The sequence below is a fragment of the Oncorhynchus kisutch genome, unplaced genomic scaffold (genome assembly GCF_002021735.2).
Source record: "Oncorhynchus kisutch isolate 150728-3 unplaced genomic scaffold, Okis_V2 scaffold3972, whole genome shotgun sequence".
In the NCBI taxonomy this organism is placed as follows: domain Eukaryota; kingdom Metazoa; phylum Chordata; class Actinopteri; order Salmoniformes; family Salmonidae; genus Oncorhynchus; species Oncorhynchus kisutch.
In genome coordinates, this window is record NW_022265917.1 from 245,200 (window position 1) to 264,676 (window position 19,477).

Below are 19,477 nucleotides of genomic sequence, written 5' to 3' on the forward strand. Positions count from 1 at the left end.
CTCAATAGTCTGGTCTCCTAGGGGTGCATCTCAATAGTCTGGTTCTGTCTCCTAGGGGTGCATCTCAATAGTCTAGTTCTGTCTCCTAGGGGTGCATCTCAATAGTCTGGTCTCCTAGGGGTGCATCTCAATAGTCTGGTTCTGTCTCCTAGGGGTGCATCTCAATAGTCTGGTTCTGTCTCCTAGGGGTGCATCTCAATAGTCTAGTTCTGTCTCCTAGGGGTACATCTCAATAGTCTGGTCTCCTAGGGGTGCATCTCAATAGTCTGGTTCTGTCTCCTAGGGGTGCATCTCAATAGTCTAGTTCTGTCTCCTAGGGGTACATCTCAATAGTCTGGTCTCCTAGGGGTGCATCTCAATAGTCTGGTTCTGTCTCCTAGGGGTGCATCTCAATAGTCTGGTTCTGTCTCCTAGGGGTGCATCTCAATAGTCTGGTTCTGTCTCCTAGGGGTGCATCTCAATAGTCTGGTTCTGTCTCCTAGGGGTACATCTCAATAGTCTAGTTCTGTCTCCTAGGGGTGCATCTCAATAGTCTAGTTCTGTCTCCTAGGGGTGCATCTCAATAGTCTGGTTCTGTCTCCTAGGGGTGCATCTCAATAGTCTGGTTCTGTCTCCTAGGGGTGCATCTCAATAGTCTAGTTCTGTCTCCTAGGGGTGCATCTCAATAGTCTAGTTCTGTCTCCTAGAGGTACATCTCAATAGTCTAGTTCTGTCTCCTAGGGGTGCATCTCAATAGTCTAGTTCTGTCTCCTAGGGGTGCATCTCAATAGTCTGGTTCTGTCTCCTAGGGGTGCATCTCAATAGTCTGGTTCTGTCTCCTAGGGGTGCATCTCAATAGTCTAGTTCTGTCTCCTAGGGGTGCATCTCAATAGTCTGGTCTCCTAGGGGTGCATCTCAATAGTCTGGTTCTGTCTCCTAGGGGTGCATCTCAATAGTCTAGTTCTGTCTCCTAGGGGTGCATCTCAATAGTCTGGTCTCCTAGGGGTGCATCTCAATAGTCTGGTTCTGTCTCCTAGGGGTGCATCTCAATAGTCTAGTTCTGTCTCCTAGGGGTGCATCTCAATAGTCTGGTCTCCTAGGGGTGCATCTCAATAGTCTGGTTCTGTCTCCTAGGGGTGCATCTCAATAGTCTGGTTCTGTCTCCTAGGGGTGCATCTCAATAGTCTGGTTCTGTCTCCTAGGGGTACATCTCAATAGTCTGGTCTCCTAGGGGTGCATCTCAATAGTCTGGTTCTGTCTCCTAGGGGTGCATCTCAATAGTCTAGTTCTGTCTCCTAGGGGTACATCTCAATAGTCTGGTCTCCTAGGGGTGCATCTCAATAGTCTGGTTCTGTCTCCTAGGGGTGCATCTCAATAGTCTGGTTCTGTCTCCTAGGGGTGCATCTCAATAGTCTGGTTCTGTCTCCTAGGGGTGCATCTCAATAGTCTGGTTCTGTCTCCTAGGGGTACATCTCAATAGTCTAGTTCTGTCTCCTAGGGGTGCATCTCAATAGTCTGGTCTCCTAGGGGTGCATCTCAATAGTCTGGTCTCCTAGGGGTACATCTCAATAGTCTAGTTCTGTCTCCTAGGGGTGCATCTCAATAGTCTGGTCTCCTAGGGGTGCATCTCAATAGTCTGGTTCTGTCTCCTAGGGGTACATCTCAATAGTCTAGTTCTGTCTCCTAGGGGTGCATCTCAATAGTCTAGTTCTGTCTCCTAGGGGTACATCTCAATAGTCAGGTTCTGTCTCCTAGGGGTGCATCTCAATAGTCTAGTTCTGTCTACTAGGGGTGCATCTCAATAGTCTGGTTCTGTCTCCTAGAGGTACATCTCAATAGTCTGGTTCTGTCTCCTAGGGGTACATCTCAATAGTCTGGTTCTGTCTCCTAGGGGTGCATCTCAATAGTCTAGTTCTGTCTACTAGGGGTGCATCTCAATAGTCTAGTTCTGTCTCCTAGGGGTACATCTCAATAGTCTGGTTCTGTCTCCTAGGGGTGCATCTCAATAGTCTAGTTCTGTCTCCTAGGGGTACATCTCAATAGTCTGGTCTCCTAGGGGTGCATCTCAATAGTCTGGTTCTGTCTCCTAGGGGTGCATCTCAATAGTCTGGTTCTGTCTCCTAGGGGTGCATCTCAATAGTCTGGTTCTGTCTCCTAGGGGTGCATCTCAATAGTCTGGTTCTGTCTCCTAGGGGTACATCTCAATAGTCTGGTTCTGTCTCCTAGGGGTGCATCTCAATAGTCTAGTTCTGTCTCCTAGGGGTACATCTCAATAGTCTGGTCTCCTAGGGGTGCATCTCAATAGTCTGGTTCTGTCTCCTAGGGGTGCATCTCAATAGTCTGGTTCTGTCTCCTAGGGGTGCATCTCAATAGTCTGGTTCTGTCTCCTAGGGGTGCATCTCAATAGTCTAGTTCTGTCTCCTAGGGGTACATCTCAATAGTCTAGTCTCCTAGGGGTGCATCTCAATAGTCTGGTTCTGTCTCCTAGGGGTGCATCTCAATAGTCTGGTTCTGTCTCCTAGGGGTGCATCTCAATAGTCTGGTTCTGTCTCCTAGGGGTGCATCTCAATAGTCTGGTTCTGTCTCCTAGGGGTACATCTCAATAGTCTGGTTCTGTCTCCTAGGGGTGCATCTCAATAGTCTAGTTCTGTCTCCTAGGGGTACATCTCAATAGTCTGGTCTCCTAGGGGTGCATCTCAATAGTCTGGTTCTGTCTCCTAGGGGTGCATCTCAATAGTCTGGTTCTGTCTCCTAGGGGTGCATCTCAATAGTCTGGTTCTGTCTCCTAGGGGTGCATCTCAATAGTCTAGTTCTGTCTCCTAGGGGTGCATCTCAATAATAGTAAAAAATAAAAACCCTTGAATGAGTAGGCGTTCTAAACCTTTTGCCTGGTGCTGTACATACACACACCACTAATTGATCATTTGAACTAAACATACCTCACCCATGCAGATGATGTACATTATATAAATTATAAATATTACTGTATTTCAACCATAAACAGAGAGAAAGAAAACACACCACAACCACAATACCGTAAATACAGCCGTCATTTATCAGTGAAAATCTTTACAACAACAAAAAAAAACTGAACTATTCTGCCGTTCACTGATCCATCCGTTGGTCTCGACGGTTCAGACCAGAAAGGTCCCGTCTACGATGAGCAGTAGAAAGCAACAGCATCTTTATATACTACAAGGTACATATTTACATGACACACACACACACACACACAGTTATCATTCAGACCTTTCCAAATCCACAGCGCTAACAAGATGTAGTAAAGTCCCAAAGCGGACCCTATTCCCTATGCATAGTGCACTACTTTATACCCAGGGCCCTATGGGACTGGTCAAAAGTAGTGCACTACTTTATACCCAGGGCCCTATGCATAGTGCACTACTTTATACCCAGGGCCCTATGGGACTCTGGTCTAAAGTAGTGCCACTATATAGGGAATAGGGTCCCCTTTGGAATGCACATCCTAAGTTTAAAGGGGTCCAAGAAGAGAGCGAGGGTTCAGTCTCCGGTCGCCACGGTGATAAGACCAGGTAGGTGGTGGGCAAACCGTTTAGGAGTTTGTTCTTCAGAACGTCAGAGAAGAGGTGTTGTACAGTTCGCTTTTTGGGGGGGGGGGGGGGGGCAGTTATCTGGGGGGGGGGGGGGGCAGTTATCTGAGAGGTTAGGGGTCACTTCCTGGCTTTGCCCTTGCCTTTGCCCTTTCCCTTCCCAGAATCCCCGGCTGTTGTCTTCTCCTTCTTGGGCTCCTTGGAGGGTTTGGTCTTCTTCAACTGTGAAGAGGAGAGGGAGGGAGAAACAGGGGAGAGGGAGAAACAGGGGAGGAGAGGGGGAGAAACAGGGGAGGAGAGGGGGAGAAACAGGGGAGGAGAGGGGAGGGGGAGAAACAGGGGAGGGGGGAGAAACAGGGGAGAGGGAGAAACAGGGGAGGAGAGGGGAGGGGGGAGAAACAGGGGAGAGGGAGAAACAGGGGAGAGGGAGAAACAGGGGAGGAGAGGGGGAGAAACAGGGGAGGAGAGGGGAGGGGGGAGAAACAGGGGAGAGGGAGAAACAGGGGAGAGGGAGAAACAGGGGAGGAGAGGGGAGGGGGAGAAACAGGGGAGAGGGAGAAACAGGGGAGGAGAGGGGAGGGGAACAGGGGAGAGGGAGAAACAGGGGAGGAGAGGGGAGGGGGGGGGGAAACAGGGGAGAGGGAGAAACAGGGGAGGAGAGGGGAGGGGGGAGAAACAGGGGAGAGGGAGAAACAGGGGAGGAGAGGGGAGGGGGAGAAACAGGGGAGAGGGAGAAACAGGGGAGGGGGGAGAAACAGGGGAGAGGGAGAAACCGAGAGGAGAGGGAGAAACCGAGAGGAGAGGGAGGGAGAAACAGGGGAGAAATGGGAGAAATGGGGGGAGTGAGAGGAAGAGAGAAAAGTAAAGTTATTACCCGATTTAAAAAATCACCAGCGCTATAGTCAGGCCAAGGAATGGATTGTCCATCTTTCTGAACAAGAATGTGTGTGTGTGTGTGTGTGTGTGTGTGTGTGTGTGTGTGTGTGTGTGTGTGTGTGTGTGTGTGTACACACGGGTTTGTGTGTGTGTGTGTGTATACACACTATACAGTATGTACAGGTAACTGCCAAAATAAAGGAAACCCCAACGTAATGTAAACACCAAGATAAAGGAAACCCCAACAGGTGTCCTGTGGGATGTGGGGTGTTATCCTGGAAGAGCCCACTGGTGTCCTGTGGGATGGGGGGGTGTTATCCTGGAAGAGACCACTGGTGTCCTGTGGGATGGGGGGTGTTATCCTGGAAGAGACAACTGGTGTCCTGTGGGATGGGATGGGGGGGGGTTGTTATCCTGGAAGAGACCACTGGTGTCCTGTGGGATGGGGGGTGTTATCCTGGAAGAGACCACTGGTGTCCTGTGGGATGGGGGGTTGTTATCCTGGAAGAGACCACTGGTGTCCTGTGGGATGGGGGGGGTGTTATCCTGGAAGAGACCACTGGTGTCCTGTGGGATGGGGGGGGGTGTTATCCTGGAAGAGACCACTGGTGTCCTGTGGGATGGGGGGGTGTTATCCTGGAAGAGACCACTGGTGTCCTGTGGGATGGGGGGTGTTATCCTGGAAGAGACCACTGGTGTCCTGTGGGATGGGGGGTGTTATCCTAGAAGAGACCACTGGTGTCCTGTGGGATGGGGGGGGGGTGTTATCCTGGAAGAGACCACTGGTGTCCTGTGGGATGGGGGGGGGGGTGTTATCCTGGAAGAGACCACTGGTGTCCTGTGGGATGGGGGGTGTTATCCTGGAAGAGACCACTGGCGTCCTGTGGGATAGGGGGGGGGTTGTTATCCTGGAAGAGACCACTGGTGTCCTGTGGGATGGGGGGTGTTATCCTGGAAGAGACCACTGGTGTCCTGTGGGATGGGGGGGTTGTTATCCTGGAAGAGACCACTAAATCAAATCAAATCAAATCAAATTTATTTATATAGCCCTTCGTACATCAGCTGATATCTCAAAGTGCTGTACAGAAACCCAGCCTAAAACCCCAAACAGCAAGCAATGCAGGTGGAGAAGCACGGTGGCTAGGAAAAACTCCCTAGAAAGGCCAATACCTAGGAAGAAACCTAGAGAGGAACCAGGCTATGTGGGGTGGCCAGTCCTCTTCTGGCTGTGCCGGGTGGAGATTATAACAGAACATGGTCAAGATGTTCAATGTTCATAAATGACCAGCATGGTCGAATAATAATAAGGCAGAACAGTTGAAACTGGAGCAGCAGCACAGTCAGGTGGAAGTTGAAACTGGAGCAGCAGCATGGCCAGGTAGACTGGGGACAGCAAGGACAGCACTAGTGTCCTCTGGGATGGGGGGGGTTGTTATCCTGGAAGAAACCACTGGCGTCCTGTGGGAGGGTGTTTAGCCAAGCTGACAGCAGCTAGCTAGCATAGCTTGGCCTTGACCTTGTGTTTAGCCAAGCTGACAGCAGCTAGCTAGCATAGCTTGGCCCTGACCTTGTGTTTAGCCAAACTGACAGCAGCTAGCTAGCATAGCTTGGCCCTGACCTTGTGTTTAGCCAAACTGACAGCAGCTAGCTAGCATAGCTTGTCCCTGACCTTTTGTTAAACTATGCTAGCATAGCATGCAAAGCAAACTCGCCCAGTCTTTTTCCCAGACAACACAGTGCTACCACATGTTAACAGGTAAAGCGTGATTGTAATCAAAACAAGTCAAGTCACTAATCAAGTCTCTGCTAGGTAAAACCCCGCCCCATCTCAGCTCGCTGGTCACCATAGCAGCACACACCCGTAGCACGCACTCCAGCAGGTATATCTCACTGGTCACTCCCCAAAGCCAATTCCTCCTTTGTTCGCCTCTCCTTCCAGTTCTCTGCTGCCGCTGACTGGAACAAACTGCAAAAATCACTGAAGCTGGAGACTCACATCTCCCTCACTAGCTTTAAGCACCAGCTGTCAGAGAAGCTCACAGATCACTGCTCCTGTACATAGCCCATCTATAAATAGCCCATCTATAAATAGCCCATCTATAAATAGCCCATCTGTAAATAGCCCATCTATAAATAGCCCATCTATAAATAGCCCATCTGTAAATAGCCCATCTGTAAATAGCCCATCTGTAAATAGCCCATCTGTAAATAGCCCATCTGTAAATAGCCCATCTATAAATAGCCCATCTGTAAATAGCCCATCTATAAATAGCCCATCTATAAATAGCCCATCTATAAATAGCCCATCTATAAATAGCCCATCTATAAATAGCCCATCTGTAAATAGCCCATCTGTAAATAGCCCATCTATAAATAGCCCATCTGTAAATAGCCCATCTGTAAATAGCTCATCTATCTATCTCTCATCCCCATACTGGTATTTATTTATCTTACTCCTTTGCACCCCAGTATCTCTACCTGCACATCCATCTTCTGCCGATCTACCATTCCAGTGTTTAATTGCTATATTGTAATTACTTCGCCACCATGGCCTATTTATTTCCTTAACTTACCTCATTTGGCCTAATTTGCACACACCGTATAAAAAAAAAAAAATTGGGGCCTTTATTTAACTAGACAAGTCATTTAAGAACAAATTCTTATTTTCAATGACGGCCTAGGAACAGTGGGTTAACTGGTCTAGGAACAGTGGGTTAACTGCCTTGTTCAGGGGAACAGTGGGTTAACTGCCTTGTTCAGGGGAACAGTGGGTTAACTGGCCTAGGAACAGTGGGTTAACTGGTCTAGGAACAGTGGGTTAACTGCCTTGTTCAGGGGAACAGTGGGTTAACTGGCCTAGGAACAGTGGGTTAACTGGTCTAGGAACAGTGGGTTAACTGGTCTAGGAACAGTGGGGTTAACTGGTCTAGGAACAGTGGGTTAACTGGTCTAGGAACAGTGGGTTAACTGGTCTAGGAACAGTGGGTTAACTGGTCTAGGAACAGTGGGTTAACTGGTCTAGGAACAGTGGGTTAACTGGTCTAGGAACAGTGGGTTAACTGGTCTAGGAACAGTGGGTTAGCTGGCCTAGGAACAGTGGGGTTAACTGCCTGTTCAGGAGCAGAACGACAGATTTGTACCTTGTCAGCTCGGGGGTTTGAACTTGCAACCTTCCGGTTACTAGTCCAACCACTCTAACCACTAGGCTACCTGCCTCCTCTACACTCTAACCACTAGTCTACCCTGCCGCCCCTACACTCTAACCACTAGGCTACCTGCCTCCTCTACACTCTAACCACTAGTCTACCCTGCCGCCCCTCCACTCTAACCACTAGGCTACCTGCCTCCTCTACACTCTAACCACTAGTCTACCTGCCTCCTCTACACTCTAACCACTAGGCTACCTGCCTCCTCTACACTAACCACTAGTCTACCTGCCTCCTCTACACTCTAACCACTAGGCTACCTGCCTCCTCTCCACTCTAACCACTAGGCTACCTGCCGCCCCTCCACTCTAACCACTAGGCTACCTGCCGCCCCTCCACTCTAACCACTAGGCTACCCTGCCGCCTCTACACTCTAACCACTAGACTACCTGCCGCCTCTACACTCTAACCACTAGACTACCTGCCTCCTCTAACCACTAGGCTACCTGCCTCCTCTCCACTCTAACCACTAGGCTACCCTGCCACCTCTACACTATAACCACTAGGCTACCTGCCTCCTCTAACCACTAGACTACCTGCCTCCTCTAACCACTAGGCTACCTGCCTCCTCTCCACTCTAACCACTAGGCTACCCTGCCACCTCTACACTCTAACCACTAGTCTACCTGCCTCGTCTACACTCTAACCACTAGGCTACCTGCCGCCCCTCCACTCTAACCACTAGGCTACATTGCCGCCCCTCCACTCTAACCACTAGGCTACCTGCCGCCCCTCCACTCTAACCACTAGGCTACCCTGCCACCTCTACACTAACCACTAGACTACCTGCCTCCTCTAACCACTAGGCTACCTGCCACCCCTCCACTCTAACCACTAGGCTACCCTGCCACCTCTACACTCTAACCTCTAGGCTACCCTGCCACCGCTACACTCTAACCACTAGGCTACCCTGCCACCTCTACACTCTAACCACTAGGCTACCTGCCTCCTCTACACTCTAACCACTAGGCTACCTGCCTCCTCTACACTCTAACCACTAGGCTACCTGCCTCCTCTACACTCTAACCACTAGGCTACCTGCCGCCTCTACACTCTAACCACTAGGCTACCTGCCTCCTCTACACTCTAACCACTAGACTACCCTGCCACCTCTACACTCTAACCACTAGGCTACCCTGCCGCCCCCCCCACTCTAACCACTAGGCTACCTGCCACCTCTACACTCTAACCACTAGGCTACCTGCCTCCTCTACACTCTAACCACTAGACTACCTGCCTCCTCTACACTCTAACCACTAGACTACCTGCCTCCTCTAACCACTAACCACTAGGCTACCTGCCTCCTCTAACCACTAGGCTACCTGCCTCCTCTCCACTCTAACCACTAGGCTACCCTGCCGCCCCTCCACTCTAACCACTAGGCTACCTGCCTCCTCTACACTCTAACCACTAGGCTACCTGCCACCCCTCCACTCTAACCACTAGGCTACCCTGCCACCTCTACACTCTAACCACTAGGCTACCCTGCCACCTCTACACTCTAACCACTAGGCTACCCTGCCACCTCTACACTCTAACCACTAGGCTACCTGCCTCCTCTACACTCTAACCACTAGGCTACCTGCCTCCTCTACACTCTAACCACTAGGCTACCTGCCTCCTCTACACTCTAACCACTAGGCTACCTGCCTCCTCTACACTCTAACCACTAGGCTACCTGCCACCTCTACACTCTAACCACTAGGCTACCCTGCCACCCCCCCACTCTAACCACTAGGCTACCTGCCACCTCTACACTCTAACCACTAGGCTACCTGCCTCCTCTACACTCTAACCACTAGACTACCTGCCTCCTCTACACTCTAACCACTAGGCTACCTGCCTCCTCTACACTCTAACCACTAGACTACCCTGCCACCTCTACACTCTAACCACTAGGCTACCCTGCCGCCCCCCCCACTCTAACCACTAGGCTACCTGCCACCTCTACACTCTAACCACTAGGCTACCTGCCTCCTCTACACTCTAACCACTAGACTACCTGCCTCCTCTACACTCTAACCACTAGGCTACCTGCCGCCTCTACACTCTAACCACTAGGCTACCTGCCTCCTCTACACTCTAACCACTAGGCTACCTGCCTCCTCTACACTCTAACCACTAGGCTACCTGCCTCCTCTACACTCTAACCACTAGGCTACCTGCCTCCTCTACACTCTAACCACTAGGCTACCTGCCTCCTCTACACTCTAACCACTAGGCTACCTGCCTCCTCTACACTCTAACCACTAGGCTACCTGCCGCCCCTCCACTCTAACCACTAGGCTACCTGCCACCTCTCCACTCTAACCAGTAGGCTACCTGCCTCCTCTCCACTCTAACCACTAGACTACCTGCCTCCTCTCCACTCTAACCACTAGGCTACCTGCCGCCCCTCCACTCTAACCACTAGGCTACCTGCCTCCTCTAGACTCTAACCACTAGGCTACCTGCCTCCTCTAGACTCTAACCACTAGGCTACCTGCCTCCTCTCCACTCTAACCACTAGGCTACCTGCCTCCTCTCCACTCTAACCACTAGGCTACCTGCCGCCCCTCCACTCTAACCACTACCCTGCCGCCCCTCCACTCTAACCACTAGGCTACCTGCCGCCCCTCCACTCTAACCACTAGGCTACCTGCCGCCCCTCCACTCTAACCACTAGGCTACCTGCCGCCCCTCCACTCTAACCACTAGGCTACCTGCCGCCCCTCCACTCTAACCACTAGGCTACCTGCCGCCCCTCCACTCTAACCACTACCCTGCCGCCCCTCCACTCTAACCACTACCCTGCCGCCCCTCCACTCTAACCACTACCCTGCCGCCCCTCCACTCTAACCACTACCCTGCCGCCCCTCCACTCTAACCACTACCCTGCCGCCCCTCCACTCTAACCACTACCCTGCCGCCCCTCCACTCTAACCACTAGGCTACCTGCCGCCCCTCCACTCTAACCACTAGGCTACCTGCCGCCCCTCCACTCTAACCACTAGGCTACCTGCCTCCTCTCCACTCTAACCACTAGGCTACCTGCCGCCCCTCCACTCTAACCACTAGGCTACCTGCCTCCTCTACACTCTAACCACTAGTCTACCTGCCTCCTCTACACTCTAACCACTAGGCTACCTGCCGCCCCTCCACTCTAACCACTAGGCTACCTGCCGCCCCTCCACTCTAACCACTAGGCTACCCTGCCACCTCTACACTCTAACCACTAGACTACCTGCCTCCTCTAACCACTAACCACTAGGCTACCTGCCTCCTCTAACCACTAGGCTACCTGCCTCCTCTCCACTCTAACCACTAGGCTACCCTGCCGCCCCTCCACTCTAACCACTAGGCTACCTGCCTCCTCTACACTCTAACCACTAGGCTACCTGCCGCCCCTCCACTCTAACCACTAGGCTACCTGCCGCCCCTCCACTCTAACCACTAGGCTACCTGCCACCTCTCCACTCTAACCAGTAGGCTACCTGCCTCCTCTCCACTCTAACCACTAGGCTACCTGCCTCCTCTCCACTCTAACCACTAGGCTACCTGCCGCCCCTCCACTCTAACCACTAGGCTACCTGCCGCCCCTCCACTCTAACCACTAGGCTACCTGCCTCCTTTAGACTCTAACCACTAGGCTACCTGCCTCCTCTCCACTCTAACCACTAGGCTACCTGCCTCCTCTCCACTCTAACCACTAGGCTACCTGCCACCCCTCCACTCTAACCACTACCCTGCCGCCCCTCCACTCTAACCACTAGGCTACCTGCCGCCCCTCCACTCTAACCACTAGGCTACCTGCCGCCCCTCCACTCTAACCACTAGGCTACCTGCCGCCCCTCCACTCTAACCACTAGGCTACCTGCCGCCCCTCCACTCTAACCACTACCCTGCCGCCCCTCCACTCTAACCACTACCCTGCCGCCCCTCCACTCTAACCACTACCCTGCCGCCCCTCCACTCTAACCACTACCCTGCCGCCCCTCCACTCTAACCACTACCCTGCCGCCCCTCCACTCTAACCACTACCCTGCCGCCCCCTCCACTCTAACCACTAGGCTACCTGCCGCCCCTCCACTCTAACCACTAGGCTACCTGCCGCCCCTCCACTCTAACCACTAGGCTACCTGCCTCCTCTACACTCTAACCACTAGGCTACCTGCCTCCTCTACACTCTAACCACTAGACTACCTGCCTCCTCTACACTCTAACCACTAGGCTACCTGCCTCCTCTACACTCTACCACTCTACACGCTACCTGCCACCTCTACACTCTAACCACTAGGCTACCTGCCGCCCCTCCACTCTAACCACTAGGCTACCTGCCGCCCCTCCACTCTAACCACTAGGCTACCTGCCGCCCCTCCACTCTAACCACTAGGCTACCTGCCGCCCCTCCACTCTAACCACTACCCTGCCGCCCCTCCACTCTAACCACTACCCTGCCGCCCCTCCACTCTAACCACTACCCTGCCGCCCCTCCACTCTAACCACTACCCTGCCGCCCCTCCACTCTAACCACTACCCTGCCGCCCCTCCACTCTAACACTACCCTGCCGCCCCTCCACTCTAACCACTACCCTGCCGCCCCTCCACTCTAACCACTAGGCTACCTGCCGCCCCTCCACTCTAACCACTAGGCTACCTGCCTCCTCTACACTCTACCACTCTACACGCTACCTGCCACCTCTACACTCTAACCACTAGACTACCTGCCTCCTCTACACTCTAACCACTAGGCTACCTGCCGCCCCTCCACTCTAACCACTAGGCTACCTGCCTCCTCTACACTCTAACCACTACCCTGCCGCCCCTCCACTCTAACCACTACTCCAGGGTAGCCCAGGTATATAGACTTTTTGTTTTCTTTTGTTCTACTGTATTATTGACTGTATGTTTTGTTTACTCCATGTGTAACTCTGTGTTGTGTTTACTCCATGTGTAACTCTGTGTTGTTGTTTACTCCATGTGTAACTCTGTGTTGTTGTTTACTCCATGTGTAACTCTGTGTTGTTGTTTATTCCATGTGTAACTCTGTGTTGTTGTTTACTCCATGTATAACTCTGTGTTGTTGTTTACTCCATGTGTAACTCTGGGTTGTTGTTTACTCCATGTGTAACTGTTGTTGTTGTTGTTTGTGTCACACTGCTTTGCTTTATCTTGGCCAGGTCGCAGTTGTAAATGAGAACTTGTTCTCAACTAGTCTACCTGGTTAAATAAAGGTGTTCTCAACTAGCCTACCTGGTTAAATAAAGGTGTTCTCAACTAGCCTACCTGGTTAAATAAAGGTGTTCTCAACTAGCCTACCTGGTTAAATAAAGGTGTTCTCAACTAGTCTACCTGGTTAAATAAAGGTGTTCTCAACTAGCCTACCTGGTTAAATAAAGGTGTTCTCAACTAGCCTACCTGGTTAAATAAAGGTGTTCTCAACTAGCCTACCTGGTTAAATAAAGGTGTTCTCAACTAGCCTACCTGGTTAAATAAAGGTGTTCTCAACTAGCCTACCTGGTTAAATAAAGCTGTTCTCAACTAGCCTACCTGGTTAAATAAAGGTGTTCTCAACTAGCCTACCTGGTTAAATAAAGGTGTTCTCAACTAGCCTACCTGGTTAAATAAAGGTGTTCTCAACTAGCCTACCTGGTTAAATAAAGGTGTTCTCAACTAGACTACCTGGTTAAATAAAGGTGTTCTCAACTAGCCTACCTGGTTAAATAAAGGTGTTCTCAACTAGCCTACCTGGTTAAATAAAGGTGTTCTCAACTAGCCTGCCTGGTTAAATAAAGGTGTTCTCAACTAGCCTACCTGGTTAAATAAAGGTGTTCTCAACTAGCCTACCTGGTTAATTAAAGGTGTTCTCAACTGGCCTACCTGGTTAAATAAAGGTGTTCTCAACTAGCCTACCTGGTTAAATAAAGGTGTTCTCAACTAGCCTACCTGGTTAAATAAAGGTGTTCTCAACTAGCCTACCTGGTTAAATAAAGGTGTTCTCAACTAGCCTACCTGGTTAAATAAAGGTGTTCTCAACTAGCCTACCTGGTTAAATAAAGGTGTTCTCAACTAGCCTACCTGGTTAAATAAAGGTGTTCTCAACTAGCCTACCTGGTTAAATAAGGTCGTTCTCAACTAGCCTACCTGGTTAAATAAAGGTGTTCTCAACTAGCCTACCTGGTTAAATAAAGGTGTTCTCAACTTGCCTACCTGGTTAAATAAAGGTGTTCTCAACTAGCCTACCTGGTTAAATAAAGGTGTTCTCAACTAGCCTACCTGGTTAAATAAAGGTGTTCTCAACTAGCCTACCTGGTTAAATAAAGGTGTTCTCAACTAAGCCTACCTGGTTAAATAAAGGTTGTTTCTTCAACTAGCCTACCTGGTTAAATAAAGGTGTTCTCAACTAGCCTACCTGGTTAAATAAAGGTGTTCTCAACTAGCCTACCTGGTTAAATAAAGGTGTTCTCAACTAGCCTACCTGGTTAAATAAAGGTGTTCTCAACTAGCCTACCTGGTTAAATAAAGGTGTTCTCAACTAGCCTACCCTGGGTTAAATAAAGGTGTTCTCAACTAGCCTACCTGGTTAAATAAAGGTGTTCTCAACTAGCCTACCTGGTTAAATAAAGGTGTTTCTCAACTAGCCTACCTGGTTAAATAAAGGTGTTCTCAACTAGCCTACCCTGGTAAATAAAGGTGTTCTCAACTAGCCTACCTGGTTAAATAAAGGTGTTCTCAACTAGCCTACCTGGTTAAATAAAGTGTTCTCAACTAGCCTACCTGGTTAAATAAAGGTGTTCTCAACTAGCCTAACCTGGTTAAATAAAGGTGTTCTCAACTAGCCTACCTGGTTAAATAAAGGTGTTCTCAACTAGCCTACCTGGTTAATAAAGGTGTTCTCAACTAGCCTACCTGGTTAAATAAAGGTGTTCTCAACTAGCCTACCTGGTTAAATAAAGGTGTTCTCAACTAGCCTACCTGGTTAAATAAAGGTGAAATATTTTTTTTTTAAACAAACCCTCAAGTCACGACAGCCACTTACCAAACTCGGGTTTTGGACGAGACTGACTTTATAACCCAAATTAACCCATTTACACTTTTGTAGTAAATTTTGACGCACTAGAATGAATGTTTCTGACTCATATCGATGCTACAACAGCCGTTTATAACCAACAGAGAAGATGGCAGCCGACCGATCAATAATTCATAATTTCTTCGCCAATAAATGCAAACAAATAAAAATTGTAAATTATTTCAGAAAAGTGGGGGAGGGGGAGGGGGGGGGACCGTCGAGAAGTGTGTTTCCTCCTTACTTTGATCATGGCGTCAGCTGCAACACCTTCCTCCTCCTCCTCTTCCTCAGGCTGTTCCTCTTGCCCCTCTCCTCCCGGTTCTGCCTCCACCCCCCCGCCACGACGGCCCTTCTTGATTGGTTGGAGGGAGTACGGTGTCAGGTGGGTCTCCCGGTTATAGGCCCTCGTGAACGCTGATTTCACCTGGGCACAGATCAGATTAACATGATTATTACAATCACAGATCAGATTAACACCATGATTACAATCACAGATCAGATTAACACCATTATTACAATCACAGATCAGATTAACACCATTATTACAATCACAGATCAGATCAACACCATTATTACAATCACAGATCAGATCAACACCATTATTACAATCACAGATCAGATCAACACCATTATTACAATCACAGATCAGATTAACACCATGGTTACAATCACAGATTAGATTAACACCATGGTTACAATCACAGATCAGATTAACACCATTATTACAATCACAGATTAGATTAACACCATTATTACAATCACAGATCAGATTAACACCATTATTACAATCACAGATCAGATTAACAATAACACCATTATTACAATCAGATTAGATTAACACCATGGTTACAATAACAGATTAGATGAACAATAACACCATTATTACAATCATAGATGAGATTAACACCATGGTTACAATCACAGATTAGATTAACACCATTATTACAATCACAGATGAGATTAACACCATGGTTACAATCACAGATCAGATGAACACGATTATTACAATCACAGATCAGATGAACACGATTATTACAATCACAGATCAGATGAACACCATTATTACAATCACAGATCAGATTAACACCATGGTTACAATCACAGATTAGATGAACAATAACACCATTATTACAATCACAGATTAGATTAACACCATGGTTACAATCACAGATTAGATTAACAATAACACCATTATTAAAATCACAGATTAGATTAACACCATTATTACAATCACAGATTAGATTAACAACACCATTATTACAACCAGTCTGACACCATGGTTACAATCACAGATTAGATTAACAATAACACCATTATTACAATCAGATTAGATTAACACCATGGTTACAATCACAGATTAGATTAACAATAACACCATTATGACAATCATAGATTAGATTAACACCATGGTTACAATCACAGATTAGATTAACACCATGGTTACAATCACAGATTAGATAACAATAACACCATTATTATAATCACAGATTAGATTAACAATAACACCATTATTAAAATCACAGATTAGATTAACATGATTATTACAATCACAGATTAGATGAACAATAACACCATTATTACAATCACAGATTAGATTAACACCATGGTTACAATCACAGATTAGATTAACACGATTATTACAATCACAGATTAGATTAACAATAACACCATTATTAAAATCACAGATTAGATTAACACTATCATTACAATCACAGATTAGATTAACATGATTATTACAATCACAGATTAGATGAACAATAACACCATTATTACAATCGCAGATTAGATTAACAATAACACCATTATTACAATCACAGATTAGATTAACACCATTATTACAACCAGTCTGACACCATTATTACAATCACAGATTAGATTAACAATAACACCATTATTACAATCAGATTAACACCATTATTACACCCGTCCCCGTCCTCTGACCTTGGGGTCTAGTTTAGCGTAGGGGTCAGGCTGCCCCCCCCAGAGGCTGATCTCCATGAGGCTGTCCACATCCTCTCTGACCAGGTGGTAGTCGTCTAACAGCTGGACGGCCTGACCGGCCCCCTCCGCCCCCTGCCTCTGAAGAGGACACAACAGGGCCATGCGGAGGTACGGGAGGTAGTCCAGGCTCACTGCCTGTCTGCTACTTAATGTCCTGGAGGAGAGAGGAGGAGGGGAGGGAGAGGGAGGAGAGAGAGAGAGAGAGAGAGAGAGAGAGGGGGAGGAGGGGAGAGGGAGGAGGGGAGAGAGAGGGGGAGGAGGGGAGAGAGAGAGGGAGAAGGGGAGCGAGAGAGAAGGAGGAGGGGAGAGAGAGACGGAGGAGGGGAGAGAGGATGAAGGGGAGGGAGAGGTAAAATATGGGGGAGAGAGAGGGAGGGAATATGTTCAATAGAAAACTTGTTGCAGAACATTAAGTAACTAATGAATACACCCCAGATCAGACTGCCGGTGTGTATCAGTACAACTAATGAATACACCCCAGATCAGACTGCCGGTGTGTATCAGTTACAACTAATGAATACACCCAGATCAGACTGCCGGTGTGTATCAGTTACAACTAATGAATACACCCCAGATCAGGACTGCCGGTGTGTATCAGTTACAACTAATGAATACACCCCAGATCAGACTGCCGGTGTGTATCAGTTACAACTAATGAATACACCCCAGGTCAGACTGCCGGTGTGTATCAGTTACAACTAATGAATACACCCCAGGTCAGACTGCCGGTGTGTATCAGTTACAACTAATGAATACACCCCAGGTCAGACTGCCGGTGTGTATCAGTTACAACTAATGAATACACCCCAGGTCAGACTGCCGGTGTGTATCAGTTACAACTAATGAATACACCCCAGGTCAGACTGCCGGTGTGTATCAGTTTACAACTAATGAATACACCCCAGGTCAGACTGCCGGTGTGTATCAGTTACAACTAATGAATACACCCCAGATCAGACTGCCGGTGTGTATCAGTTACAACTAATGATACACCCCAGATCAGACTGCCGGTGTGTATCAGTTACAACTAATGAATACACCCCAGATCAGACTGCCGGTGTGTATCAGTTACAACTAATGAATACACCCCAGATCAGACTGCCGGTGTGTATCAGTTACAACTAATGAATACACCCCAGATCAGACTGCCGGTGTGTATCAGTTACAACTAATGAATACACCCCAGATCAGACTGCCCGTGTGTATCAGTTACAACTAATGAATACACCCCAGATCAGACTGCCGGTGTGTATCAGTTACAACTAATGAATACACCCCAGATCAGACTGCCGGTGTGTATCAGTTACAACTAATGAATACACCCCAGATCAGACTGCTGGTGTGTATCAGTTACATGAATATAGTATAGTTTATTTTGGCAAGAAGAAGAAGAAGGAAGAGGCTTTCCCCCTTAATAATCCTGTTGCCATGGACACATCTGAAATCAGACTGCATGATGGGACTTTTTTCGCTTCTACCACATGACCATGTTGTTTCGCAGAATACTTCTCCGATATCTGACTACGGGACAAAGTTTGCAATGAAAAAAATATATATATTTATAAATATATTTATAAATGAGAAACTCACTTCACACAACGCCGTACAAGATCGATTCTAAACTGATGAACACGAACGCTCAGATAAATTACACCTGGCCGGAATGCCGATTAAACTGTTTTTAATGTCCTGATAACTTTTAAAAGGTGGCTCGGATCACCAGGTGTCTTAATCTGCCAATTTAGGATTTACAACGATTAATCCCAGTAAGGTGTTGACATGACTAATGGGATAATCAGTTTGATATCTAATGATTACTGTGCATGTAAACAGACTGTGTGTGTGTGTGTGTGTCCTTACTTGAGGCTCATGTGAGAGGCCAGCTCCTGAACGATCCGGGAGTGTTTATTGACTGTGTGTGTGACCTGTGTGTGTGTGTGTGTGTGTGTGACCTGTGTGTGTGTGTGTGTGTGTGTGACCTGTGTGTGTGTGTGTGTGTGTGACCTGTGTGTGTGTGTGTGTGTGTGTGTGTGTGTGTGTGTGTGTGTGTGTGACCTGTGTGTGTGTGTGTGTGTGTGTGTGTGTGTGTGACCTGTGTGTGTGTGTGTGTGTGTGTGTGTGTGTGTGTGACCTGTGTGTGTGTGTGTGTGTGTGTGTGTGTGTGTGTGTGTGACCTGTGTGTGTGTGTGTGTGTGTGTGTGACCTGTGTGTGTGTGTGTGTGTGACCTGTGTGTGTGTGTGTGTGTGACCTGTGTGTGTGTGTGTGTGTGTGTGTGTGTGTGTGACCTGTGTGTGTGTGTGTGTGTGTGTGTGTGTGTGTGTGTGTGTGTGTGTGTGTGGCCTTACTTGAGGCTCATGTGAGAGGCCAGCTCCTGAATGATCCGGGAGTGTTTATTGCCGGAGGAAAACTTTCCCAGCCAGGAGGGAAACGAGGGGAAGGACTTCATATAAACCACTCATCAACTCTCCTGGTAACACACTGGAATAGATGGCCTGACACACACACACACACACACACACACACACACACACACACACAGGTCACACACACACACACACCACACACAGTTTAAACCACAAACAGACACTTACGTACGACACACACTGTCTCAGACCGTTAAAACACAAAAAGGTTACATTTGATTTTCCCTGTAGACACACCTCAGGTGTGTGTTACCTGTTGTGTGTGTGTTACCTGTGTGTGTTACCTGTGTGTGGTGTTACCTGTGTGTGTGTTACCTGTGTGTGTGTGTGTGTGTGGTGTGTGTGGTGTGTGTGTGTGTGTGTGTGTGTTACCT

At 48.4% G+C, this 19,477-nt stretch overlaps 1 protein-coding gene across 1 annotated transcript; it reads right to left on the reverse strand.

Moving 5' to 3' along the window:
* Nucleotides 1-3,011: 3,011 nt before the first annotated feature.
* Nucleotides 3,012-19,170, reverse strand: LOC116372941 (replication factor C subunit 1-like). The gene is made up of 4 exons (XM_031821427.1): nucleotides 19,026-19,170; nucleotides 16,620-16,833; nucleotides 14,920-15,102; nucleotides 3,012-3,770 (listed from the first exon to the last, which is right to left on the reverse strand). The coding sequence occupies exons 1-4, from the start codon at nucleotides 19,124-19,126 to the stop codon at nucleotides 3,669-3,671; spliced, it is 600 nt and encodes a 199-aa protein (XP_031677287.1). The 5' UTR covers nucleotides 19,127-19,170; the 3' UTR covers nucleotides 3,012-3,668.
* Between the last annotated feature and the right edge of the window lie 307 nt (nucleotides 19,171-19,477).